This window comes from Elgaria multicarinata, chromosome 1 (assembly GCF_023053635.1).
Source record: "Elgaria multicarinata webbii isolate HBS135686 ecotype San Diego chromosome 1, rElgMul1.1.pri, whole genome shotgun sequence".
Taxonomy (NCBI): domain Eukaryota; kingdom Metazoa; phylum Chordata; class Lepidosauria; order Squamata; family Anguidae; genus Elgaria; species Elgaria multicarinata.
The window spans coordinates 126,714,463-126,741,760 of NC_086171.1; the positions used below are offsets into that span (position 1 = coordinate 126,714,463).

General features: G+C 39.6%; 1 protein-coding gene across 2 annotated transcripts; it reads right to left on the minus strand.

Annotated features, from left to right (window-relative positions):
• Positions 1-1,033: 1,033 nt before the first annotated feature.
• Positions 1,034-24,839, minus strand: CDC7 (cell division cycle 7). 2 transcript variants are annotated; one of them, XM_063136447.1, is made up of 12 exons: positions 24,787-24,839; positions 23,733-23,828; positions 18,503-18,586; positions 16,810-16,945; positions 15,705-15,798; positions 15,484-15,626; positions 14,376-14,628; positions 12,585-12,680; positions 10,422-10,594; positions 9,125-9,207; positions 5,856-6,005; positions 1,034-3,676 (listed from the first exon to the last, which is right to left on the minus strand). In XM_063136447.1, exons 2-12 carry the CDS (start codon positions 23,815-23,817, stop codon positions 3,282-3,284), a joined length of 1,692 nt encoding a protein of 563 aa, XP_062992517.1. In that variant the 5' UTR covers positions 23,818-23,828; positions 24,787-24,839; the 3' UTR covers positions 1,034-3,281. The 2 variants fall into 2 exon arrangements, with proteins under 2 accessions (XP_062992517.1, XP_062992513.1); XM_063136443.1 differs by lacking the exon at positions 24,787-24,839 and adding an exon at positions 24,584-24,711.
• Positions 24,840-27,298: the final 2,459 nt, after the last annotated feature.

The following is a 27,298-nucleotide window of genomic DNA, read 5'->3' on the forward strand; positions in this document are numbered from 1 at the left end:
CACAAAAATTAAAACCATAATAAAACAACCAACAGGTTAAAAGCACAAATACAAAATGCAGTATAAAAAGCAAAAATAAAAAGATAGGCATTAATGCTACCTAGGGTAAGCTGATATGGTGTGAGGGTGATTGCAGTTCTGTTTCTCTCCTCTCTCTAGGAACGAAGGGCAAGGAAAGGTTAAGCCGGTTCTACAAGTCTTTTCTAACTCCGTCAGCTGCTAATGCCAAGAATTCTACTCCTTTCTTCAGTATTCCAAAACAGAAAGGGCTTTAGCTCTTCTAATGAGGGAGCGTTGATGCTTAAATTACCCCAAATGTAATTGTATAAAAATATTAAATACCCAATTGCTGGATATTCAGCCAGTTGAGTAGGTAATACTTCTGCAAATGGAAAGCCACCTACCCATCCTGCTGCCCCAAAAAACCCTAACTCAGTTTTGAGTTTACCATGGAAATTAGACATTTTTGCTAGGTGTTAACTAATATTCTAGCAAACACACTGGCATCATACGAGAACGATGGAGGAAGCAATACATCTATAAGCACTGGCAGAAGGCTCTGCCTGCTAAAACTTGGCCACAGTTCCTTTAGATAAATAACTTCTCAGTGACGTGCTGTGCTGAAATTACATAAACAGCAGAAATTACTGAGACTTAGGCCCCTGGGTTTTGAGGGTTTCAAGACTTTCTGCAATCAATATTCTTACATCTGCAAACATTTATCTCTAACAGCTGTTGCCAAAAGCAGTAAAAACAAAAAAAGCCATCTCTGCACTCTTCCAAAGATCTTGATCCAAATATTATTCTATAAAAAACTGCTTTTCATCTGCAGCTATATGTAGTTCATTATTTCATCACTGAACCTTATTTAGAAAGGTTTTGATACCAAAGATAAGATGTATAGGAGCATGTATTTACATAAGTAATTAACCAATCCATCCTATGTGTCTACTCAGAAGTAAGTCCTGTTGAGTTCAATTGAACTTACTCAAGTATAGTACATCTAGCACAAGCTGACAAAAGCTAGAGTTATTGATAGAGCTATGCTGCTGATTTTCATATTTAATAATCTTTGTTTAAAAAATGGTTCACGAATAGCACCAGAGTTGTAATTATGTGCTTGCGATGTAATTCTTAGTTTGGCCTGCATTCATTTCAATGATAAAAATAAAACAAAAAATTAGGGGGAAAATAGTTCTGCAATTGAGGAAATACTCTAAAATGAACTTTATTAATTTCATCTCTCAATATAAAGAATAAAGGATTTCACAAGAAACTTTATCAAAATTTTAGTATAGCAGGTGTTTTTTTGCAAAAGCAGCCCTCCTCTATTACAAAAGATCATCAGGTATATGTACCCCTTGCCTTTTCATACTGCAGTGAATGTAACACATGCCCCAGGCTGCGCCATGTTCATTTGAACACAAAACCCCTGATACCATGACTGTATTTCATGTAGGGTTCAGGGATGTATTCCAACATAATTTAGCGTAGATGACCTTCTCCTCAAGATATGATGGATATAGAAAATGCATTGAATATTTGAACTTGACTATTGAACTAATATGCATCCTAATCCTATATGCATTTCCTCAGAAGTGAGGTCAGTTTACTTAGAAGTAAACATACCTAGTATTACAGTCTGCAATCCTATGCATTGTGCCCTTAATTATCTTACTTTCTTGTAATACAATAGTTTTGTAATGAGGGTATGAGTGTAATGAGTCTACCTGAAAAGTATTGTTTGTAACAAAACAACAAAATAGCGGCGTGGGCGGGGGGGGGAGAGAAACTGAAGAAAACCTTTTCTCATCAATATTTGTTTATGCGCAATATAGTAATTTTTACTTTTATAAAAGATAAAGTTTTGTTTTGTTTTGTTCATTCTAGCAAAACCACCAAAGTTTATAACACAATTGTTCTGACAGACATATATGCTATGCAAAATAATTAGTAAGCTAGTGGTTGATAAATATTGACAAAATATTCATGTTACATGAGACAAATACAGACTATATAAAACATACAACGCAGAGCAATGGTACCCTTCCCAAATGTTTATGGAGTAGGGAGGGAAAGGTGTCATATTCCCTAAGAGAAAAGGTTTCAAGAATATACTGTCATCACTTATAATTACTTCAATAATTCACCAAAAGCAAACCTTTATAGGATGCCCTCATTAATTTCAATGGCCATTAATGGCATGTAAATTACATCAGTTTTGATAGTTAAGTAGATGGGAAGAAGGGAAAGTTGGGCAAGGAAAAAGAGTCTTTGAATTTTAGATATTAAGAGATATTATACCCGCTACAGCAGCTATGTTTAGTCACTTCACATTATATCTAAACTGAATGTGTTCAAAGATGTACCTTGAAGCAGCTAGCCTTTAAAAAAGTATGTGCTACCTAAAACCTTAGAATGTTCAATTTCTTCTACCAAGAAGAGAAAGAGACCTGGTTTGCACAATCAAAAAAGCCCACCATGGGCTGTTTAAGTGACAGTGGGCTTTGGTGTGTGCTGGATGAGACTTGCATTTTTAATGCCTGGCCATGGCTTGTCATGTCATATGAAGCTGAGGATCGTAAGTTGTGAGACGGTTAAACAACCCTTGCATAACCCACTGTCCTCAGGTTCACACAACAGCAAAAGCCATAGCCCACCATGACTTGAATGTGTTCAGCATGAACTGGGCCAAGGAAAAGGCATTGTCTTCCAATAAGAGGAACAAGTTATCACTCATACTTATCAGCCCCTTTACATCTGTGAGGCTGGAAATCCAAATGCACACATACACATGAAGGAGTCAATGTTTCCTCTGTCGCAAGCTCATATTGGTATCCTTCACACAGCACATTGTGCAGCCATCTAAGGCACATTTGCACTGGTTATTAGGAATTGTAATGAAAAGCTGTACTCCTAGAAGTCAAGATCAACACTGCACAAAAGAACCTCATGCAGACATTGCTCCTGGCTATGTGTAGAGACGGTACTGGCACCATTCTAGAGTACGAATTAGCCCATGGGGGTTCAATACACCTGCAGGTGTACCATTGAGGGTACAACAGAATCAAAAGCATTCTGAAATGGCTCAATAGAGCGTAAAAAAGTCTGTTCCACAAACAGAAATGCATTTACTTCTTCTGTTGCAGCACGATGCTCTGAAACCAAGTAAGTAGAAGCAATATCACTCTCAGGATTCTGATTTCATTTAAAGATATGGGAGTAAATCCACTGCTTCTAGGATTATTTGTATATACACAATACAGAGGTCAAGTGTCTTTTCATTGCTTCATATTTTTGAAAAAAGGATGCAACAAGGCATCCCTCGCAGTTATTCTTGTAGCAGGATTTAAGTCTAGCAGTCTATCGAGAAGATTATAGGCTTCATCAGGAACTTTGTCCCATCCTTTCAGATTGGGTGCCTTTTCCATAGTCCTAATATCTATGCCATCACCTTCATGACAACTTTGCTTCTGATACTTCATGTGTTTTCTGGGTGTCTGAACTACAGACTCTGAAGTATTGCCGATTTCAACTGGTAAAGCAGGTTCTTGAGAAGGACTGATATGTATGTCACCTGTTGAGATGTCAATGCTGGTACTTTTTCCTCTCAGCCTTTCACAGAGCTTCCTTAAATCCTGCGCTGGGATTTCTTTGCTAGACAATATTGATTTGCCTATATGAAAAGCATGGTTGTTAGAATGGGTGTTCTTCAGTACTCAAGGCAACTTCCAAAATACATGTTCTAACGCTGTAATTGTATATTACAAATCTGTCAAATACAGTAGCTAGCTTGTCATTTAATGGAACAAACCATTTGTAGGAACAATAATTAGCAAAAGGACAAACCCCCCACCCCATGTTGAAGCTGTTTTTATAGATACAGACCCGACGGGTAAGAGATGTATCTGCCACATTGCTATTTTGTAATTGAATAGCAAATAGCTAATAACACTAGGGTAAATACTGCTTATGTATACATGCAACGCAAGTGTATGCTAGACAAGTAGGACATATAGCTCTAGTACTAGCTTTTCTGCGCTAAGAGCACTGTTCTATGCACTCTTACTTATACTGAGAGAGAAGAGATTGTTAGAAAAGCTCTACACATAGAATATGCAGCTTGAATGTGAACCACTGTGTGTGTCTGAAAAAACTTTTCATATATTTATATTTAAATAATTTGTAAAATAATGAAAAAGACAGTTCTGTGACTAACACTATCAGGTTTAACATAAGCTAATCATATGTGTTTCTCTATTAATACTTTGACTTGTTATGCAGATAAAAATTATTATGTGAACATACATAAGTGGTTATTTAAACAGTTATGTCTGCTGTCAGGAATCAGTTCCTGAAACATTAAGAGTATAGCAGACATTTGATAAATATCTATGTGAGGGTTCAACAAAGGAATTCTTCATTTGGGGTAGCGGTAGTGACACCGAAGCCACTGGTAGCAATTTGCAAATCTGCCTTAAAATCATAGAGAGATGGAACAGGAAGCCGATTCTCTGGCTACCATCAACTGAGCTGCTCTCATCCTAAACAGGGACAGGCAGTAAGGCCGCCATGGCTCAGTGGTAAAGCATATGTTTTGCAAGAAGATGGCCCCTGGTTCAATACCTGCCATCTCCAAGTAGGGCTGGAAAAAATCTTGCTTGAAAACGTGGAAAACTTTTGCTAGTGAGTGTTGATAAAACTGGGCTAGATAGTCCAATAGTCTGATGCAGTTTAAGGCAGCTTCCTATGTTCCTAACAACTAAAACACCTGGAAGGTTGGGGAAGATGAGTTGCTGCCATTGCTACTGCCTGACATTTTCCCTCTTGCTGCTGCCAAACTCTTTTGGAGACTGGGGATCCAGCTCTGAACCATCAAAACTGTTGAAAAGCCCCCCCAAATCTCTTTAAATGGAGCTGTTGTGGTCCCTTGGACTGTAGCAAGAGTAGCACTAGGAGGGTTGAGTTAGATTTTTTAATGTTAATTTTGATGTTGCTTTATTTGTTTTGTATTAAATCTAGATTATTTCATTGTAATACTGAACTAAGCTATGTTTACTGAATTGTTGATTTTGTCTTGACTCTGTTGATATAACAAACTAGTTTTTTGACATATGATGTTGCATTTTAATAATGTTTGTTCATTACATTTATATCCTGCTTTTTCCTCCAAGGAGTTCAAGGCAGTGTGTATATATAATGTTTATGCTTATTGTGAGCTGCTTCGGATATAAATACGTTGTGGAAAAAGCATATATTTAAACTGAAAAGGGAAGGCAGAAGGGGAATAAGGGATAAGAATTAGGAGCTTTGCCAAGGAGGTGGCCCAGGTCTGAGAAGGCAGGCAGGCTAACGCTGAGGTAGGCAAAGTGGCTGCACCTTCCAGGTGTTTGGACTACAACTCCCATTCCGCCCCAGACAGCATGCCCAAGGCCTAGGATAAGAACGATGGCAAAGGAATTGGAGCAGAGGAATTAAGCAAAAAGAATGTGAGGAGGAGGATTTTAGAAGGGGAGAATGCGAACAAAGAAGAAGGTAGGATATGACCTGCAAAGCTCTCATTCATATATTGATTATAAATATTCAGCCATGTCTTTGGTTGCAGCCCTCTAGTTTGACTGTATTTCTATAGAAGTCTGTTTTCATGGATTTATTTAGAAGTCATGAAATTGACTTGAGGTGTTCCGATCCTGATGTTTACCTCAATGAATTCCAATGCTGTTTTATCTGAAGTTATGCAAGTCTCTGGGAATATAAACACGGATTATCTACAAAAAGACAGCAAAGTGATACCACCAAACAGATTGTATATACGTTGAATTACAAAAATGAAAATAAATACAAAACCTGCATACCAAATGTTTTAGCAGCTTGAATACTTTCCCTGGATCCCCGAATAGTCATAATCTGTGCCAAAGCTGTTAAATCATCACTTGCTTTGTAAAACGGATACCGGCCACTCAACAGAGAAAGAAATATGATTCCTGCAGACCATATGTCGATTGCTGCAATTAAAAGCAAACCTTTAGTAACAAAGACTTATAATTCTGGATTTTTCCTTGTGTTTAAAAGGCTAAGGCAGCCTCCCCCAACCTGGTGCCTTCCAGATATGTTGGGACTACAACTCCAAGAGTTCCCCAGCCAATCATGCTGCCTCAAGGATTCTGGGAGATGCAGTCCAACACATTTGGAAGGCACCAGGATGGATTAAGAGGTGAAAATCAAAAGCTAATTTTGATTTACATTTGCTCAGTGATAATACTATAAATCATAATTTAGACCTTGGTGTTATTCAGCAAAAGGCTACTCTATTTGCAAGATTAGATTGCCAATTTAAGTAAAGTTATACATGTACTTGAGCAAGTGTTTGTCTTACCACTGCCTGTTGGCATTCTCTTCCCCTCCTTATTGTTTTACTATGATTTTAGTAGATTGTCAGCCTATGCGGCAGGGCCTTGCTATTTACTGTTTTACTCTGTACAGCACCATGTACATTGATGGTGCTATATAAATAAATAAATAAATAATAATAATAACAACAACATCCAACAGCACAGTAACATGCAGATTTAATTCTATCTGCCAGGGAAGGCAACGGCAAACCACCCCACTATAAGGCCTGCCAAGAAAACGTCAGCGAAAGCTGGCATCCCTCCAAGAGTCAGTAATGACTCAGTGCTTGCACAAGAGGTTCCTTACCTAATTCTATCTAATATGTAGAATATCTGAGAAAATATGCTTCTCAACAATGTTCACTAGATATTTTCCCAATTCAAAACTCCAAATATGCTGATGTTACAAGATCTTGCACGTGTGGTCTTCTCCATTCACTTTAGTGAATGAGACAGTTTTGAATGCTCAGAGATGCCCATGAAGAAGTGAACTGGGAATACACCATGAAACCAATATCAACGCCACTCAAAAGTCTGGACAAAGGTATATCTAAGGGAAGGAAAATAAGCATATGCTCTATCATGCCAAAGACAATGGGGTTTAATCCAGCCACTTCACTTTTAAAGCCTTGCTGATTTCACTCAAGGCATCAAGCACATACTTCGCATTCTCAATGAAATCAAATTAATGGGACTTGTGAGCTTAATTTTAGTGCAGTTTCTGTTATTTTTAGTGGGACTTGCACCTAGTTATATTTAATTTTTCCTATTTTATGAAGTTTACCAAGTGAAATGTGGAAAGGAAGGACAAAGCAGGAGTGAAACATAGTATCTAAAAGAATATCTATCAATATTCACTGCAATTTTCAGAATAACCCAGTGTGACAAAGCAGACAGAGGCCTTAGCTAGACCTAAGGCTTATCCCAGGATCGTCCCTGTTCATCTAAATTGGGCAAAAGGCGGGATACAAATAAATATAATAATAATAATGATGATGATGTACAGTAAATGACACACAGGGGATCCCGGGAGCAGGCAGGGACGACCCCGGGATAAACCTTCGGTCTAGCTAAGGCCAGAGAATAGGAATGGAATAAAAACTTAGAGATCCAAGCTACTCTTGCTACTCTTCTACCTATGACAGATTTGGAAATGCTTCTGGCAGACCTGACCTGGCATGAGTTTTGCCAAAGGAAGGTCTGGCTCTCCAGGCCCACCCTATTCCAACCCTTCTTAAATATACCTGTCCTGGGTCCCATCAGACTGTAGCTGCAGTGAGTAGAGGTAAGGTGTGGACAGGGCTGGCACTACCATTAGGCCAACTAGGCAGCCGCCTAGGGCACAGAACTCAGAGGAGTGCAGTACCGCCCTTTAAGGGTCACAGTTTTATACAAATTAGCTGTTGTAAGAAAAAAAACATAATAAAAGGAAAATATAATAGTTCAGCAACTCTTCTTGAACAGCTGAATCGAAGTTGGCAATTTTGTGGGGGAGTGTACAAGTAGCTTGCCTTGCCCAGGGCGCAAAATAGTCTGGCACCGGCCCTGGGTGTGGAGAGAAAAAGGGTTTTCTGTCCTTTTTAAAAGCCCCCTAGACATCCTGTTTGCCATTTATTACACAGGATTGTATTGGAAGTGTAGGAAGCCTCTTCCCCTAGGAAGGTTTGTTGATCTTGTCTTCCAGCCAGGATACCTGGGGAAGAACACCTGTATGCCAGTAATATTAATGCTGTTCGGCGGACATCCACAGATTTCCATCCATTTAGGAAGATTAAATGCCGTAAGTCAGCTTTTCCTATAAACTTTTTTTAAAAATCTGCTTCCAAGCATATTATGTTAATTATGCTTGCTTTAAGAGATGTTGATGAATATGATCTTTCAATCTCTGAGGTGTTAATAGCGGAGGCATTGAAAAACTCAATTTGACAAAGCTGAAAGTGCTGGAACATTTTGCCTTTCCCCTGTTTAGAATAAAGAGTGCTAACTCCCAATATCATAGGCCCTTTCTACACCTAAGGATTATCCTAGGAAAATGGAGGGATCGTCCAAGCCTGCTCCCGGGATCCTATGTGTGTCATTTGCAGGCACAGGGATGATCCTGGGACGATCCCTGGAAAAAAGGCAGGGGTAAAAACAGCCATAGTAAATATCTCAAGTAAAACAAAAACATATAACAAAACTATTATTTATTCAAGTTAACAATTTTGTTGTGAAGAAGAAATATTTTACAATATTTGGGCTGCAATCCTGTGGTCCCTGGGAGGGTGTCCTAGAGGCCGTAGGATAGTGCAGAACTCTTCCTCCCAGGGTGGGGAGAGTTTCACCCATGGAGGAGGAGATCTGATCTCAGATGCCCCCCTCCATTGGATCTAAAGCCATCCCAGTCCCCAACATGGGGAGAAAGGTGTGCCAGCCTTGGAACTGGCATACATGATTTCCCTATTGTTGTTTGCAATGGGAAGGAAATTATTAAAAATGAGCGAACAAACCTGGAACAAGAAAGAAGGGAAGAAAACACCTCTCCTCCCTTCTTCCTAACCTGTTGCTGCAAGCCCAGGAGAGCTCTGGATGGGGCTGTTTGTACACCATTAGAGCTCCCTATTACCACCATCAGGATTGCCCCGACCAAGTTACAAGAGTGTTTTTAGTCATCAGAAGGGACTCCTTTAAGGCCAGTAGAGGTAGGTATCTAAGCACATAGAGGTATCTAGTTTCAGTCCGATATACTGTACCTGTAGTTTGATTAGGACACTTCATTAATACTTCTGGTGCTCTGAATCCAGGTGTGCCAGCTCTTGGGGCAACCTGCTGACGCCTTGGAGTTAAAACAAGAAAAGCGCATTTAGAAAGTAATTGCACACAATTTGAACTTTTCTCCTAAGATGTACTTTTATATGGTGACACTAGTGAACATTCAGCAAGGTAACAGAACTTAGCTGTCTGGTAGCAACACTTCCCTTTTTTATTTAGAACTGGAGTCAGTCAATTATGTCTTCATAGCCTCAATGCCAACTTCTGCAGCTCTGCCAATATTATATGCACATACATGGAGGGGGGAACCACCTGCTGCCTCTCTTGTGCTCCACAGATTCTGTTACATGAGGATCCTCCACTTGTGCAAGACATTTTGTACTTCTGATAGGAAGCCCTGAAATGAGTGGAAATGCTAGTTTCTCAATTGGGACAGGTTGGCAAAGCTCCCTTGTGCAAGATTTGCCAACCTGCCCTGTTCCAGGAATGATTGGTTTTGCTTGTTTCTGGTTGCCCTGGAAGTGCTAAAACTTTGTTCTTCAAGCGATGGAGGGCATTTGTGGACAGGAATTGGCAGGGTGTAAGAGAATAGGCAATTCCTTTGGATGGCAGAGATAGAGAGCTAACACTGCACAGGGCTTTCACTTCTAGCTACGGTATCATGATTGTGAGAAGCCTACTTATGTATACTGATCTCATCCAACAGATCTCAGAAGTTGAACAGTCACAGCAGAAAACATTGAAAGTGTTATTTATTCTATTGCTGCACGTTGCTAGCAGGGTTATTTGATATTTCATAGTTATAGAACCTAGACAAGTTTGCAGGCCAATGCATAACAAATGGAATACTGAACCGAAATGATGGTGCCAATATGTTGCGCCTCCAACCCCATTAATATTTCTCAAATGCTGGCATATCCTTTTGGTTTCAGATATTGTACAGACACAGTAATAAACAAGAGAAAGAACTTAAGAGGGGTCAAGTGATTTTCTGTAGCTTGCACAGAAAAGTACTGAAAGTGTTATAATGAAAAATTTCTACATAAAATGTTTAAACAAATGTGTAGTCAGGATTTGTGGGTGCTGAAAATACCAGTACTAAAAGTATGAAGTAGTTTGCACAAAATAAAGTTTTGATATGTTTCTGTGCTATTGCATTGCATAGGTCTAATACTACCTCACACTTGCTAAATCTTTTGTCCAATTAATTCATGTTTTTAACAAGCTTTGACAGCTCAGATATTTGGTTTGTTGTTGTTTTGCACCAAAGCTAATTACCTTGAAAGACAAACACAGCAGACTCTATCTTTTGCATAACAGTTGCAGGTCAAGTTAGCTGGACAACTGCTGGCAGCTTTCTTGGCTAAGCCATTATTCACAGTTGAAGTTGTCTTCTTCTTCGATGACAGTTTTCTAGATGCAATATCTGCCACCCTGGACTGCTTTATGAGCTGCAATATAAGTTTTACTTTTAATGCAAGACATACTTGAACACAATTTTCACTCTAGATACATTCAAAGTAAAAGTTGTATTAAACGGCATTTATAAGGGCAGCTTGCCAAATTCATAAGACTTGCTAGCAATAAATCCCACGGGCTTTTAAAACATTGCAAGGTATTTCAGGAATTCTAATTTAGTGGGATGCAAGGAAAATTAGACATTTTAGTAAGTGTACTAATATAAAATATACTTTAATATTATGAAATTACAGAAATAGATATGTAAACTCTAGGGGTTTAATCCAAACAAAAGTGAGTCATGTTTAAGTCCCACTGAAATTAAGGGGACTTTATACTGGAAATCAAAGTGATGCTCAACAGGGGCTGCTGCCAAAACTAGAAATCCAATTTCAAGTTTCATCCTCCCACAGTAATATGTAATTATGGAAAAGTTTCAGCTGATTCACCAACTACAGCCTCTTCTGGACAGGGGCAGCTTGGACACAGTGGTACAGGAGTTAGTAACCTCAAGGCTGGATTACTGCAATGTGCTCCATGTAGGGCTGTCCTTAAGGCATTGCTGAAAGCTGGAGCTAGTGCAGAATGCGGCAGCTCGGCTGTTGTCAAGAGTTGACCCTTCTCAGCTCCTGACAACAGCCAAGCTGCTGCCTATTCACTACCGGAACAGGTTTGGTTCTGGTACTAGTGTACAAAGCCCTTAACAACTTGGGACCAGGATACCTGAGAGAGCGCCTTCCCCCTTACCAATCTGCCTGATCACTGAGGTCATCAGAAGGCATGCTTCTGGTGGTTCCACATGGACCTATGGCCTGACCGGAATCCACCAGAAGAGCCTTTAGTGTAGTGGCCCCTTCTCTGTGGAACTCCCTGCCCCTGGAGGTCAGGCAAGTGCCAACATTGAGCTGCTTCTGGCGCCTCCTGAAAACAACTCTTTTCCAGTAAGCATTCCTTAACTGACCATCAACGTATTTCTTATTGGTATTGTTTTAAAATGAAGAATTCAAATATGCTATTTTAATCTTTATATCTTTTTACTGTTTTATTTCTTATATGCACCGCTTTGGAATCAATTTTAGATATGGAGTAGTATAGAAATATTGTAAATAAATAAATAAGTAAATGGGATGTGTCTTAATGTCATGCACTTTCTTGTCCCTGCTACGTATTACTGGCTGCTGTAGAGGATGAGGAAATGTAGAAGGATGTCACATCATGTGTTTCTACGGGGAGAAGAAGAGGAATTCAACACAGGGTTCCTATTTTTGTTAATAACCATGTTTGTCATCAAGTCCAGCTCCGGCTATTGGGCAGTACAGAAATGTAATCAATCAATCAATAAATAAATCCTCGAGCTGTGGAAAAATGGTCTGATTTCAGTGGATTTTAAATTGACTCATCAAGTAGTTGGTTCACCACACACAGCTAGCGAGAAACAAAAAAAAGGAACTAATTTTCTACCACTTTACAAAACGTTTCCTATATAATTGTGAGGATGCAATACTATTTAAGTGCCTGAATTAGAACCAATATTTAATAGAGGTTGGATCCAGATTTAGTCATACTTAGAATAGATCCACTGAGATCAATGGGGCTTAAGAAGGTTCTACCCTAAAAAGCGGTCTAAAAATAATTTAAAATAATAAATAATTACCTCATTTAAGTCCCATTGCTTTCAATGTGTTTACTATGATCAAATCTGGACCCAACTCCAAGAATATAATTAATCCTGTAATGTTTCCCGTTGCACACAATCCTCACAAAACTTCTTTTGTCCTTTCAGGCCATCAGAGAATGAGGAAGGACTAACTTTGGGCCATGCAGACAGGCAGCCTAGTAAAACTATGTGTGGAGAAGTAACCTTTGTGGATATATGTGCAAAGCTGTTAAAATTTGTTTGACTTGACCTATCTAGTCTTAAAATGCTATAAATACAAGATGTGCTAATGAATAGTTGCTTCATCTTTAACAAACAATACTTACTTTAACTGTGGAACGGTCTTGAAATGCAGAACTTCGGACATTGAAATTTCTCTCTCCAAATACAGAACGCTGAACAGAAAGGCACTCAGGCCCCTCCTATAATGTCAGAAACAGGACAATAAGGATTCTATTTCTAACACACTGTCAATTGCAGCCTGTCTTTTAAAAAGTGTTTGTGAGAGAACACAAGAAACAGCTGTATACAAATCTTTTCAGTGGACAAATTTATTGTGAGAACAGTCTAGACTGAATGGTAAACATTCTTACATAGCAAACTATGCCTCATTTTTCTAGGGAGAACAAGACAGACATTTACATTCAACAACATTCTCATTAAATTTCATATCAATGAAAGCACTACTCTTACAAATGTACTCTAAATTCCTCATATCATGATAATCTTATGGATAAGAATGTTTTTAGATTTCTGATAAAGAATCTCAGTATATCCCAACAATCCAGATAAAGACAGCTGAATTGTAAACATTATTTGGAAACAACTGAGATATGGAGTTATGCTATTCATCTAAACATTTAATCTAACACCTTGAACAAGCTTTCCAGTTGGCATATAAATTCTCCTTATATGGGCATACTCGGAGTCAGTTAAAATGGCTTAGCTACTCTTCAGCACACAATGATCATGACTTACTGATTTCCTATACTTGTCACTGTATACATGCATACAGCTGGCTTTTCCCAATTCCTCTATCTGCTGAACTAACAAATAAGGGTTTATTCCCTCCATTGTTAGTTCAAGGACAGAGGAAAAAGATCAGCCATGGGAACATATATACATATTAGGAATTTAAGATGTAATCCTATGCATACTTATCTGGAAATCAGACCCTCTGAACTCAAGCCGACTTATTTCTGAGTAAACACATGCAGTTAGTGGATTACGGGACAATTAAGAGTATAAAAATTAGATCTTCCCAGAAAACTCTTTAAAAGTCAGAATGATTATTTCTAATTTAAGGTCATGATCACGAGACTATTTCAGGATAATCCAGATGAAATAATACACACAGAATTGCAAGGATTTCCCAATAAACATGACTCAGAGCTTTTTTGGGGTGGGGGAGTGGGAAGGAGTCATGTTTATACTTGTTTTTATCTTAATTTTAGAATTTCTGTAAACCACCCAGAGAGCCCTGGCTATGGGAGCAGTATACAAGTGCAATAAATAAATAAATAAATAAGGAAGGGTAATGGTTCTCCTGCTCTAATCAGTTTGCTTAAATAACAGGTTTATTGACTCTAGAGGTGGTATCTCAGCATATAGGGTGTACTCTTGACTTATCTAACGTAGCTACATTTTTACATCTAACTTTCCTATTACTTTTACACAGCAAGAAGCCATGAGTAACTGTAGTTCTCCAATATATACCTATAGTTAAAATAGATGTATGCAGCTACTTCAAATATGGCAGCACACACACAGAGCGTACACTCTGTCTAATGGTTGGAGCAGTACACGTCAGTCTGGCAAGGAATTTGTGATAGAAAACCAGAGCCAGAATTTTAGTTATTTTACAATAATTAATCTGGATTGAAGTATCTTGGCAATGCCCTCATACAAATGTTGTGCAAGACAATTATTGCATAGAATCAAATTCCAATTTTGTGAGTTGTATGATTTCTTTTAAACATTTTTCAAAACTTTACATAAGCACAAAGATTTTGAAATAGAGACTGAAATGTTATTCTGGTATTACATCTCCCCCTGTTGGATAAAGTAATTCATTAAATAAATTTACAAAACAAAATTATAGGAAAAAAGCACAGAACCTTTCTTTTGTGTCCTTGTTTAATCTGTGTTTGTGACATAGAACAAGGCCTTTTATTAGCAGTTTTTGCAGCCGACTGATGAACTAGCTGTCTAGGTGGTGCTATGGAAGTCACAGAAACCTGGCTTTCCAAAGTTATCTGAGGCTTATTGTATGTGCCACTTCCCTGCTGGGCTTCAGATTGGATAACTTTGAGAAGTTCTATTTTTGTCTCAGGAGTTCCTTGTGCCAAACCAAAGTCGACCAGTGCATACCTAGAAGACAATTTAAAAACACATGATTGTAAGTGATTAACAATACTTCAAGTGTTTTATATCAGTACTCATGGATGTCATGCTCTTAAGCTGCTACCTTGAAGACGGTAATGAAGGCTAAACTTGATAGTGCTGTAGCAGCTTGAAAAAAGAGTGCCCTGCATTCTTTTTCGCAATTTAAAAAATAATAATTAACTGCATCTAATTTGACCCCTTTTGCAACAAGGCAACTCAATTTTTTTGTCGAGGTGTATTATCTGGGCTGTAATGCAAGAGTCCATTATGGAAAGTTATAATTTGTATATCACCTAAAGATTACTTTCAAGATGGTATATTATGACGACGACGTGCCTTAAAAGGGAATTTCCATTTTTCTCTGTATGAATGCTAACACTTATTCCTTAGGAGATTAATACAGGCTACAACAGGACACTGAACAATCTGTCTACATTTTGGGCTAAACTATACATTTGATGAGAGACACAGAGCCGTAAGCCCTGTGACGAATGGTTGCAAAACTGTGCACATGTGTACATAAGGGGGGATTTTCAGGAGAAAATCAGCAGATTTTCTCTTTCACTGCCTTCCTCTTGCAAACATGGGTCTGGGAATTTGCCAGGAGAGTGGCTGGCAGATGACTGGTTTAACATCTCCTTCCCCCCTTCCATCATCCTTTACATGGTGCTTACCAGCAATTCATAGTCAAATGTTTGCCACAGAACATTTAGTGCAGCCATTACCTTTACTAGGTACATAGTGTACTGCTGGACATAAGGGAAATTATTAAATTTGTTGTAGTTCAAGATAGGTACTTTCATATAAGAACATAACACAGCAAAACATGGGCAGACTTACTCTTTCTGTTGCCTGTTGTACAGGAAGTTACTGGGTTTGACATCACGATGAACAATGCCAAAATCATGAATACGCTTCAAAGCTTTAAAGAGATTAAACATATAATCTCTTACTTCTTCAAAGGAGAGAGAGTTCAAGATGTCCTGTAAGAATGTTGGAATAAATACTTGTGCAATCACTTGCAATTAAGTTCTTTTAATAAGAGAAGTTTGGAAACTCACCAAAAAGGATTCGTGCTCCAGATATGGCATAACAATAACCACATGATCATTTTTTCTAAAACAATATTTAACTCCCATGACATTATCCTGTCCCCTGCAAGAAAGAAAAAGAATGTTTTATTTCCCCCCTGCCAAAAAATCCATATTGACAGCATTTGTGCACATTATTATATTTCCATTTCCTTTTAAGATGCTTCATTCTCCTCTTAAGGTAATCTCTGCATACCAAGAATGGCCCATTACTGACATGCAAAGAACACACTTATTTAGAAACAGTTATACCTAATGTTTATCTGCTAACCAGTAGTATGTATGCCATGGCATAGAAAAAAATGCAGAATATATTTGGTGCAGAATGTAGTATTTGGTGCCCCAATTTAACAAGAACATCAGCTTTCTTTTTTCCCCTTTTTTTTAAAAAAAGCAGGTGTCTAAGCGGAGGACATTTGAAATGTATGAAGCAGGATGTACATTGCAAATAAAATAAAAATTGGGGCTGTAAAGATAAGCTTGGAAAATACATGAGCAATGCCTGTTGGAGCCTGCTGATTTTTTTTCTTGTGGCTTATAAAGTGTCCCATTACAGTTGAAGCGTGGAGATAAAGTGCCCCATTACAGATTGTTGTGCCTTGCCATGACTTGCAGAAGCAGGAAAAAATATATGAAGCAAGAAAAGTTTTAGCCATTAATTATGTAAACTAAGCAGATTGTGTAACAGGTAAATGTTCAAAATGAACACAGGTTACAGAAGCTATATTTTTAGAGGTGTAGAATTTAGGTTAGATTATTTTGGCAAGTGTTTCCCCCCCCCCCCCCCCTTAGGGCCTAATACATACAGCTTTGCCAGTATATATAGCATTAACATACTTCACTGGAAAAATGTATTACCATGTTTTTGATATACTGTGTGAACACCTATCACTGCTGATGCTTTATAGGATGTTAAATAGTGATAGCACTAATAGTTGAGCTATACTAGTGTTCTCTTCAAAATGACCTGACTATACAATGTTGAAGTCATAAAAGAAAGCAATTTGAATGCTAATCAACCTACCGAATCTTCTGGACATTTTAGATTCTTGTACATTTCCATTTCTGAACCTACCCTGCTATTATAAGACACTGAAGTTCAGCTGCAATTCGTACAGGATGACTAGTAGGAATCAAGTGTTTCAAAGCCACTTTTTCTTCATGGCCTCCTCGTAGCTGGGCTATGGCCAAGTAAACAGAACTAAATGTACCTGTAAAAAGTTATTTTTTTTAGTACACATTTAACTTTCTCTAGTTACAAGAAACTGTTGCACCTAATTCCAAATCCTTCCAGCACCAGAGCCGTCTGTGTTTGCTTTATTGTGCATCCAAAGATATGTACTTCTCAAACCAAGATACATATGTTGGGATCTTCAGAAAATTAAGGGTGTGATCCTATGCATACTTAGACAGGGGAAAAAGTCCTACAGCTCTCAGCATTCCCCTGCCCGAGTGGGAGTTGTAGGATTTCTTTTCTATCTAAACAACTATAGGATTGCACCTTAAGTCGATTAGGTTTGTGGTCAGTAATACACTGGGCAGACAACTATCTTTTTTCAATACTTGGCATCTCCTTGTTGCCAACAAAGTAACTGTTACAGGAAATATTCTCTTACAAAGATATTATTATTATTATTATTATTATCATCATCATCATCATCATCAATAATAATAATAATTCTTACCCGCCCCTCCCTCTGGATTGAGGCAGGGAACAATATTTAATACAAAAATACCATATAAATTAAAGTCACAAAACTGATTAAAAACATATATAATTGACACAATATAATAGCCAACTTAAAATTCATCTGGGTAGGCCTGCCGGAAGAGACTAGTCTTTATAGCTGCCTTAAACTCACACAGAGTATATAGTTAACGAATCTCTCCCAGCAGGCCATTCCACAGTCTGGGAGCGGCAGAAGAGAAGGTCCTCTGGGTAATGGTTGTCAGCCTAGTTTTGGCTGACTGAAGTAGATTCTTCTCAGAGGACCTGTGTGTGCAGGGCTGATTGTACAGGGGAAGACGATCCCGCAGGTAACCTGGACTCAAACCAAGTAGGGCTTTAAAGGTAATAACCAACACTTTATACTTCGCCCGGAAACTAACTGGCAGACAGTGAAGAGATTTTAAAACTCTCAGTTCCTTTTGCTGTTCCTACCACTTCCTCATGATCATCTAGAGCAATCATATATTGCAATGGAAGAAAACAGAGGACTACTAAATTGAGTACTTGGACAGGTCACAAGCAAGCAACCATTTGCTTATTCTGGATAATGTGAAAAATGATAGGAAATGTGAAGTTGGATGCAATGTACAACAATCGAAAACAACCCTCCTGCAATAATACTAGCACATCTAGTATTGATTAAAAACAGTAAAATCATTAAAAACTACACATTTAAAGGGCTAAATTGGAAAGATGTGTCTTTATACCCTTTCTAAAGGCCAAGAGAATAGGGGTGTGTTATAATTCTTGAGAGAGTGCATTCTATAATTTGGGAAGCAACACAGGAGAAAGCCTTTTCACATGAGCCCAACCAAACAGGTTTCTGCGGGTAATGGTTCCCTGGAAAAAAAACACCTCTTCCACAAATCTTTATACCTGTGCATGTTCATAGTGAGATAGGCTGTCCCTTAGATAGCCAAGTCCTAAGCCATTTAGGGGTTAAAAGTTAAGACCAATACCTTGAACTGATCACAGCAAGCAACTGGCAACAACTTTCCAGAGTTTCTAGGAACATCAAAAGAGGAACAACCACATTTACCTTCACCAATTTTCCCCTTAATTTTGAACGTATTTCCAAGTTGTGGCACTGCTTCATAAAGTTTTTCAATATCTGTACTTGCTCCTGTCGAGAACATTAAAAAAAAACGTAAGTTTTACTCCCAACCTGTTATATATAAAGTCTTCTAAAGTAACTGTTTCAATAGTGAAATTTAAATATTAGCACAAACTCCCTTAGTCCTAAACAATCCACATCAATTAAAGTTTGCACTGGCTTCAAGAAGTATCCAATTTCACCTAAAAGAAATTAAATTATTACAACACTTCTAGTACATAGATATTCCATGACAATACTTAACACAAAGAACTAAGAATTTGTCAGTTATCTAATATTTCCTTCTCAAGCAAGTTCCTGGAGATGGTGGTGACATCTTAGCTCCAGACAATTGGGGATGGCATTGATTATTTGGATCTGTTCTAATCTGGCTTTTGGCTTGGTTATGGTACGGAAACAGCCCTTGGTTCCCCCAGGTGGATGACTTATGCTGGGGATTGTATGGGAAGAGTGGGACCCTGTTAGTTTTCTTGGGCCTCTCAGCAGATGTTCAACCGGTTCTAGATTGGATTACTCGCCCTCTGAAACCCCAAACTCACCGTTTGAGTGTGTGTGTTGGATATGAACATGAAAATATTGATGATTATTGTTGCTGATGCTTTTTAATTTTACATTATGTTTTAATTTCTGCTCTATTTCGTAAACTGCTTTTTATTTTGAAGAGTGGCCTAGAAATCTGAGTAAATAAAGCGAGTGCTTTGCCAATTGAAAACGAGCAGTCAAATCTGTCCTACCAACACTGTTCAAGGCACACACTGCATGCATGAACATGAAGTCTTCAGAAGAAACACTAATATTAACACACATGACAATCATCAGCACATTTATGCAGAATTAAGTCACACTGTGTCCAATGGACTTTAATGCCAGGTAATTGCAGATACGACCGCATCTTTAGTGAACCTAACCTACACTTAAATGCAGACAGAAGCATCATCACAGACTGAATGCAAGAGGACTGATTTTTAGTACCCACTGTCTATCTAACTCTGAAAAAACACCATAAGGCAACTGGCAATTTTGAAGCTTCATCCAGTTTGGCCATGTCCTGGAAAGCATCAAACATATAAATCGGTGTTACAGTAACAAAAAAGCCTTAGTCTTGACCAAAGAGGGGATATTATTTGCACCCTTTCAGGGTGCATATTTAAGCTGCATTTATCCTGAAAAACTAAAGCAATGTTTCTTTATAATTATTTTTTTCTACATATGACTAGAACAGCCACAAAAGAATCTACGCGCGCGCACACACACACACACACACACAAAAAGCAGTATTTCCATGTCAGTTTTTTTAAAAAATGCAATTCATTATTTGCAATTTCAACACTTAGGTGCTTTTCTTGGGCTAGCAGTTGGGTTAGGTTCCTATCTTATCTTTCAATAGTCTATATTCCAAGGACAGATTGCTGTACTTGGGTTGAAAATAGTGAACCAATTTGCATGATGAAACAACCCATGGTTTGCTTGTTTGGAAGCAAGGAGTGAGCAAACACGCTGGCTCCTGACTGTTGCCTGCTTCCGATGCATTAAAGAACCCAGAATTATAACCCATCGTTTGTTCTTGGATTATAACTCTTGGGATGTTTCTCCTTCAACAACCCAGAGTTCTGGGTTAGGACATCACAGAGAACAATCAAGAGGTGGAGTGCTGTTTAGTGCACTGGAAGTGGGTAAGCAGGCAGGTGTCAGCGCTCTCATTCCCATACAACAACTGTGGCTTGTTTCATCAGTGGGTTATGATTTTCAAGCCACATATATGAAGTAGTATCTTAAATTCATTGGCAATGCCTAGGAAGTACAATTTTGTCTTTGCTACTGCTTCTAGTTTGCATTTTAATGATTATTTTATGCTTTTTATATTTAATTATTGTTTTAAGTTTTATGCTTGTTTTATTGTTTTATGCTTAATAAGCTGTTTGCATTGCATTTTAGTCTTTTAGCTACTTGTAATCTGGCCAGAGAATGAATTTTATTTGGTGGATTTAAAAATATAATAAATAAAATACCGGTATTATCAGATTACACTAAACTTCTCTGTTGTTTATATATCCAAATAGCAAACTACTGTACAAAGGATCCTAAGGGCCAGGACATGTAAATCATGAAATATTGTTTTTTGGATAGAGACAAAAAGTGGGGCTGTAAAACAAGCAGTACAGCAGGTGTTATTTCATGACTTACAGCTATTGAATTCGAAAGCTACTTTCCAAGAATTGAAACATGCTGCTTTTCATATTCCTATCACTAGATGGCATAGAAAGGATGCCATATTGTTTTTCACTGCAAAAATCAAAGCAACATAAACAAGAGACCCTAGTTATGTTAAACTATTGTTCCCTGTTCCATGAATCAAAGGATGTTTTGACTAGAGACAGTCTCTAAAGCTTACAAAAAATAGTGTAACTACATTCTTTTAAACCCTTTAATACTGTAATTTTACAAAGAGCTATTGGTACATTAATAGGGTTTAACAAGCATATAGTTCTGGGGTATCCATTGTGATGTCCAAGGACACCAGTGTGCCAGTAGACACTTCTCCTGCTGCCCATCAGGCTCACTCCTGATTTTATAAAGACTGTTTTAATTAAACAATCAAAAGAACTGGAAAGTTGGCATGATACAAAGTGCAGTGTCAACCTCCACCACCATCTTTATTTCCAATAATGGCTCTGGACCCCATGTAGACAGTAGAAGCATTCTTACAATATAAAGATGGTGGGTGCCTACAGTCCAGTGCGTTCTGAAGCGAGCCTAGGCACCCAGAAAAATTAAAAGGCAAGCAGGATGGGTGGATAAGGGAGCATCCTGGGGCGCTAGAGAAGGTGGGAGAGAGAGAGATGGTGTGTTTTACTTGTGCTGTATATGTATATTGCCTGTTTTTAATATGTGTGTGTGTGTGTGTGTGTGTGTGTGTGAGAGAGAGAGAGAGAGAGAGAGAGAGAGAGAATGAGAATGAATGTGAATTAGCTGGTTTGGTATGGCACAGTGTGTGTTTTGCCTGGTTGTTGTTTTGTTTTGATGGATGTGGCCATATTTCTGAGCATCACCAGTTCGCCTTCTGTGAAATGAGTACTTTGTTGTCCTTTGTGGGGACAATTATGTTATTTGGGGCTGAGCCCCCACCTCTGCCATATACTCAGCGTCTTGGCCAAGTTAATGTCTGAGCCTCAAGAGTTTGCCTTCTGTGAAATGGGTATTAGAGTCGTTCTTGGGTAAGATGCTTTTTTTTAGCCTCACCAGTTGCCTTCTGGGAAATAGCTTTGTTACTGGCCATGCTCACAATGACAGCCATTTTGTGAATGGGTATCCCCCTTCCTCACAGCAACTATTTTGTGTGACTGCCTATGACCCTATCGCAAAATTCCAAATGTGCCCACCATTCCCCAAAGATTTGGGACCCTTGATATAGCTGACACAAAGAAAAAAATTCTGACAAATATAAAACATAATCTGGGTCGTAACTGTCTATTTCTTATGAAGCCTTTTCATGTTCAAATACTGTATAAAAATCAGCAAATCTGAGTATTCCCATTCTGGGGTTGGACATGCTATAACACACTGCTGTTTTTCACTACAGATGTATTTTAAGTCATGGCTATCCTGATCCCAAATGAAAGCATTAGTCTAGTGGGTGGATAAGGTTTTCTCAATTGTGGCCCACACCTTTATCACACTGTCCCCAGAAAGAGATATATGACATCATTTATTTATTTATTACATTTCTATACCACCCAATAGCCGGAGCTCTCTGGGCGGTTCACATCATCAGTGCTGTGTGCTTTAAAATAAATGTTGGAATACGAATTTATTTCAGTCTACATATGGTACTTAAACATATTAGCTACTATTTTTAAAAAATGTATTTCAATGTGTTAATCTTGTACACTGCCATGGGATTGCAAAGAGCCTTTGAATAAAGAAATAACAAATAAATTATACACATTTCATCCCCTGATGCAGGATACTCTTTCTTCATCTGCATCCCTTCTATGACAGCTTACTCAACTGCTTAGAACAAGAGCCACAGGGCAGTATATACTCTCCAGTTTCTCTCGTGTATTTGTTTTTCTTTTATTGGGTTGCTAAAAACCATGTCCACATATGCAATCTACAAACAACGCCCAGAAAAGTGCAAGTTAAAGGTAAAAACCACTTCAATTCTGTGCAGTGGCACTGCCAGGAATCGACTTCTGGTTCAAAGCCCAAGAGTTTTCAAATGGTGCCATAGCAAGCAGGCTTTACAGCACACTGTGGCTTGCTGTAAAGTACTGCACCTGCCAAGGCTCCAGCATGCCTGTCATCTTCATTTGAATAAATTAAGATGGCAGGACCCACTTGGCAGTCCTTTTGCTGCCCAAAATAAAAAGGGACCCCTTCCTGTCATTGCCTGGCATGATAGGAGCAATCAGGGTGGTGGGGGAAGCAAAGAAATGCCCAGGAAAGGCTAAAGTGGGATAGCAGCAGAAAAGCAGCCAGGATGGTGCATGAGGGCCACCCCCCGTTGTCCAGAGCCCCCCTCCAACGTGGCAGTGCTGCTGGTTATATGAGCTCGGGTGTGTGTGGGGGGAGGGGAGAAGCATTTCTTGCATCCTCCCATTCCTTGTTTCATGGCAAATTGCTTTTGAAACTGAAGGAAGTTTTGAAAGAAGTTTGTGATATGGGCTCAGTTGTTCACCATAAAAAACATTGAAAAACAACAACCCTTAACTGGGTACTGCAAGCACTTTGAATAAGCCCAAGCAGTGTTTTTTTTTTTTAAATCTCAGACATAAAGTTTTACAAATGCCTAGAGGTTCTCTCTTTAACCTTTGTGCCACTCCTATCTTGCTTGAATGAGATCAATTATGTAAAAAAGAAAAAAAAGCAAGTGTTTGAACACAAGACAAGAATTAGGCTGTAAACTTAAAACACCCAAGTACTTCAAACACCCGCCTTAGTTCTGCTAGAAGTTTCTCTGTGCTACAGCATACATCAGATTACTTCTTGGTTCCAATAAAATTTATATCAATTTTTCATTTTAAGAAAAACCTAACAATAAGTGTACATATCAGAACACAAGCGTGGAAGAATCACACGATAAGAGAAAGAAAGCATTCATAAAGGAAGCATTCATAAGGTTATAGAGGGTGCTGAGATCTGTTACAATGTGTACCTGACACTTTCTTGTTGTGTTCATATTTCCTACAGAAATCTTCACAGTGCAAGGGAAGGTGTTCATCTTGATGAGCTGGCTCCATCACAAAACTACCTGAAAGCAGACAGCAATGCTGTGAGAATAGTGACAAAATCTTTTCAGGACAGCTATGTTAAGCTTTCCAGAACTAATCCACGTCAAACAAATCTGGTGCCCTTCCTCAACAAACTATATAAAGAGCAACAACACAGTAACACAGATAATAAAGTCTGAGAATCGAAATCACTGTGCAGATATGGTGTGTACAAATGAACATGGGATGGCCTGTACCAGTCTGTCTGATCCCATGCATTGGGGAACCTTTATTCCAAAACTGTATAGGGCTGCAGTTTTAGTTAAACTAATCTGTCCATCTGTTAAAAGAACTGACAGGTTTTCTTGAATATGGTAAAACAAAATTAACTGCTGGGTTACATAAAAGTAATCCACAATCTTATTGCTGGTCTGCCATTCACAACATTTCTACATACCATCCAATAGCCAAAGCTCTCTGGGGCAGTTTACAAAAATAAGGGTGACATAAACGTAGAGTACTAGCCACGCAAAATTAATAAATTATTTTGATTTGCAGGGCTATACAGTATCTAGTTCGGATGTATCTCGATTTCTGGGGGGCAGCAGAGAGCTGTAAGTATTTTACGGAGGGAGAAAAAAGGGCCCAGCCAGGAAGCCTCTGGCCCCAACTAGAAATCTTTTCTTTTTTGCGGCCGGGGCTGGGCAGGGGTTGCCGGTCGCTTAATTAGCTGGTGGATGAGGGGTTGTTTGGTTCTTGTTGTTTTCCTGGCTTTAAAATAAAGCGCCTCACTCACCCGACGGGGTGGCGGGAAAGCAGCGTCCCAACCGGCCTCGTTTGCAGGAAGTCGACTTGGCTGAGGCGCTTTTTTATAAAAAGCAAAGAAGAGGAACAAAACCCCCAACGACCCTCACCCACTGAGCAAGCGACGGATTTCTCCCCCCCCCTTCCCTTCTTCTCTCTCCCGCGCCCGAAATGTCCGATGAAATCCACTCCTACCTCCCCCCAGGCGCGCGGTTGTCGGCGGCGGGTTCAAGGAGGGACGGACAGAGCCGGGGAGGAGGAGCTGGGGGGATTCGGCAGCGCGGAGAGCGGCACACATGACGGGGACGCGGGGCGAATAATTGGCTGCCTGGGTTGTCACGAGGCGGAGGAGGAGGAGGAGGGAAGGGAGGCCTTCAGGGCTAATGAGCGCTAGGAGAAGTGGTGTAAAAGCCCGCTCTCCCCTTGCCCTCTCACGAAGCCGGAGAGAGGGAAGTGGAGTGTTGTAATTGGGGCGCAATTCTGTGCAGGTTTAGGCGGGACAGCAGTCCTACAACTCCCAGCATCCCCCACCCGGCCTTTAATCACTTCAGCTGTTGTGTGCCGCGTAGACAGAAGGAGCTGGCTGGCTTGCCACAACTCCCAGAGAGTAGAAGTCCCTGCTTCTTCGATTTTTAAACTTTCCTGGGAGATTTAATATCCAGACCAGGCTCAAGGGACACAGCCCCAGTTCTTGGGGGAGGGGGGGCTTTCCAGGCAGAGTTTGGCCTCTGAGCTTCAGGCAACGAGGCCAGAAGAAATACTGTCATATGCATGGATACGATTCTATAGGATCCACACTGTCTGGTGTTCTGTTGCTTATTCCAGGACACAAAAAAGTAATCACCTTTTAACTAGTTTATTCTCTATCCTTTCCCTATCTACAAAATGAAACACTGGGTTGGATCCAAAGGGGCCCTAGCATGAGCAAAATGCATTTAATTCATACAAAACAGGATAGGGGTCCATTTACAATTAATTCCCACCGTCCAGGAGCCCCATGGACAGGGAAGGAGAGAGGGCAGGAAAGTTCCATTCTGCTTACAGAACACCCATTTCCAATTGCTAAGATACAATTCATTGTATCTATGTCAGGGCATGGGGAACCTGTAACCCTCTAGATGCTGTTAGACTACAAGTCCCATCATTCTTGAACATTGGTCATGCTGGCTGGAGTTGATTTGAATTAGAGTCCAACCGCATTAGGAGGGCTACAGGTTGCCCACTCCTGTCCTAGAGAATCTGAAAATGAACATGTACAGTTATAAGAATGTTGTTTCTTTCACACATAACCTACACACATTTTGGTGGCAATTGTTAAAGTAAGTTCTATTCTGCTAATGCTTTGAGGCATATTTTATGTAGAAAATGGTTGGATATTTCTACCGGAAATGAAATGAAAATGCAACTTTGTGTTATCTTTGATAAGCGATTAAACTAAAAGTCTCCAACAATATTTTATTTTATTTATTATGTAATAGGCTTTTATGCTGCCTTTTAGTGTTTTACCCTCCCAAGGCAGCTAACAAAACAACAGTATAAGAGGAGGAGCTATTAAAACAATAGAATAGCAAACAACAGCATGAGGGCACAATCCTATGGCACCTACTTCAGTGCTCTGATAGTGCTCTGACCTTGGACCCAGGAATCTGTTCTCCTCTACCCTGCCCCCCTTGCAGCTGGCATGGAGAGATATGCATCTCTGAGTTGGCTTTCTGAGGTTGCAAAAGAAATCCTGGGAGTTGTCTTGACAATGGCGCATTGGCACTGCAAGCCCCCCAAACCCTGCAGTTTCACTCCTGCAGGGTTGCACCACATTATCCCCACGTCAAGGAGTGAGTGTGGGGTTTATATGGATCATGGGGGGGGGGCGGAGAGCCACCGCCGGTGCCCACCCCTCCCTGGCTTTTGCCCCCTTACCTCACGGGGATTGAAGCCAAAGGAAGGGAGAACTTTTCCCCCAGCAAAAGGGAGACTCTTCTCCCCATCCAGAGGCAGCGCAGGGGTGTTCTGGCGACCAGTCAACTTGACAGCCCACCTCTCCCCTCTGCCCAGGAGGACAGCAACCAATCAGGGGTCACCATCTGCCCAGCCACGCCTCTGCCATGGGCCCGGAGCCCCCTTCCCTCCCCCTCTTCTGAACCCCAGCTAGATGGGCGAAAAAAGCTGATCTAGCAAAACTGCAGAGCAAGAGGAATGTGAAATGAAGATTGCCTTCACTGCTCCTCCCACTCTTCATTGGATGCATGTCAGCCTCCAAAGTCGGAGGCTTGAGGGCAACAGGATAAGATTGTGCCCTTAGGCTGCAATCCTATACCCACACTTATTGGGGAGTATGCCCCATTGAATTCTGTGAGACTGACTTCTAAGTAGACATAGGATTACACTGTACATTAAAGTAAAAGCGGCACATGAAACCATTATTAAAACACTGTGCTATAAAGTTATCCAAAAGCAGATTGGAATAAAAGGATGCTAATTATTCAAGATTCCCTTAGATAATAAAAAAATTGCTTATAGCTACATACCCTTACATCCAGGTGTTCAGATCATGTATCTTGTACAGGATGTTCTCTGGTCTCTCTGATCTGAGAAGAACACATTAAACACTGTGTAAGAGGGCTTATGCTCCAGCTACGCAAATAATTACTATGGGGCAGGCTCCCATCCCTGCTCTTTTTGACTGGACAGTGCTTGTCAACACCTCATA

Coding starts and splice junctions, on each gene's coding strand:
- CDC7 (XM_063136447.1), bottom strand. CDS start 23,817: ATGGAGCCAGCTCATCAAGATGAACACCTTCCCTTGCACTGTGAAGAT. Junction 18,587..23,732: donor ACACAACAAGAAAGTGTCAG/GTACACATTGTA, acceptor TGTTCTCGACAG/GAGCAAGTACAGATATTGAA. Junction 16,946..18,502: donor TAAGGGGAAAATTGGTGAAG/GTAAATGTGGTT, acceptor AACTTTTTACAG/GTACATTTAGTTCTGTTTAC.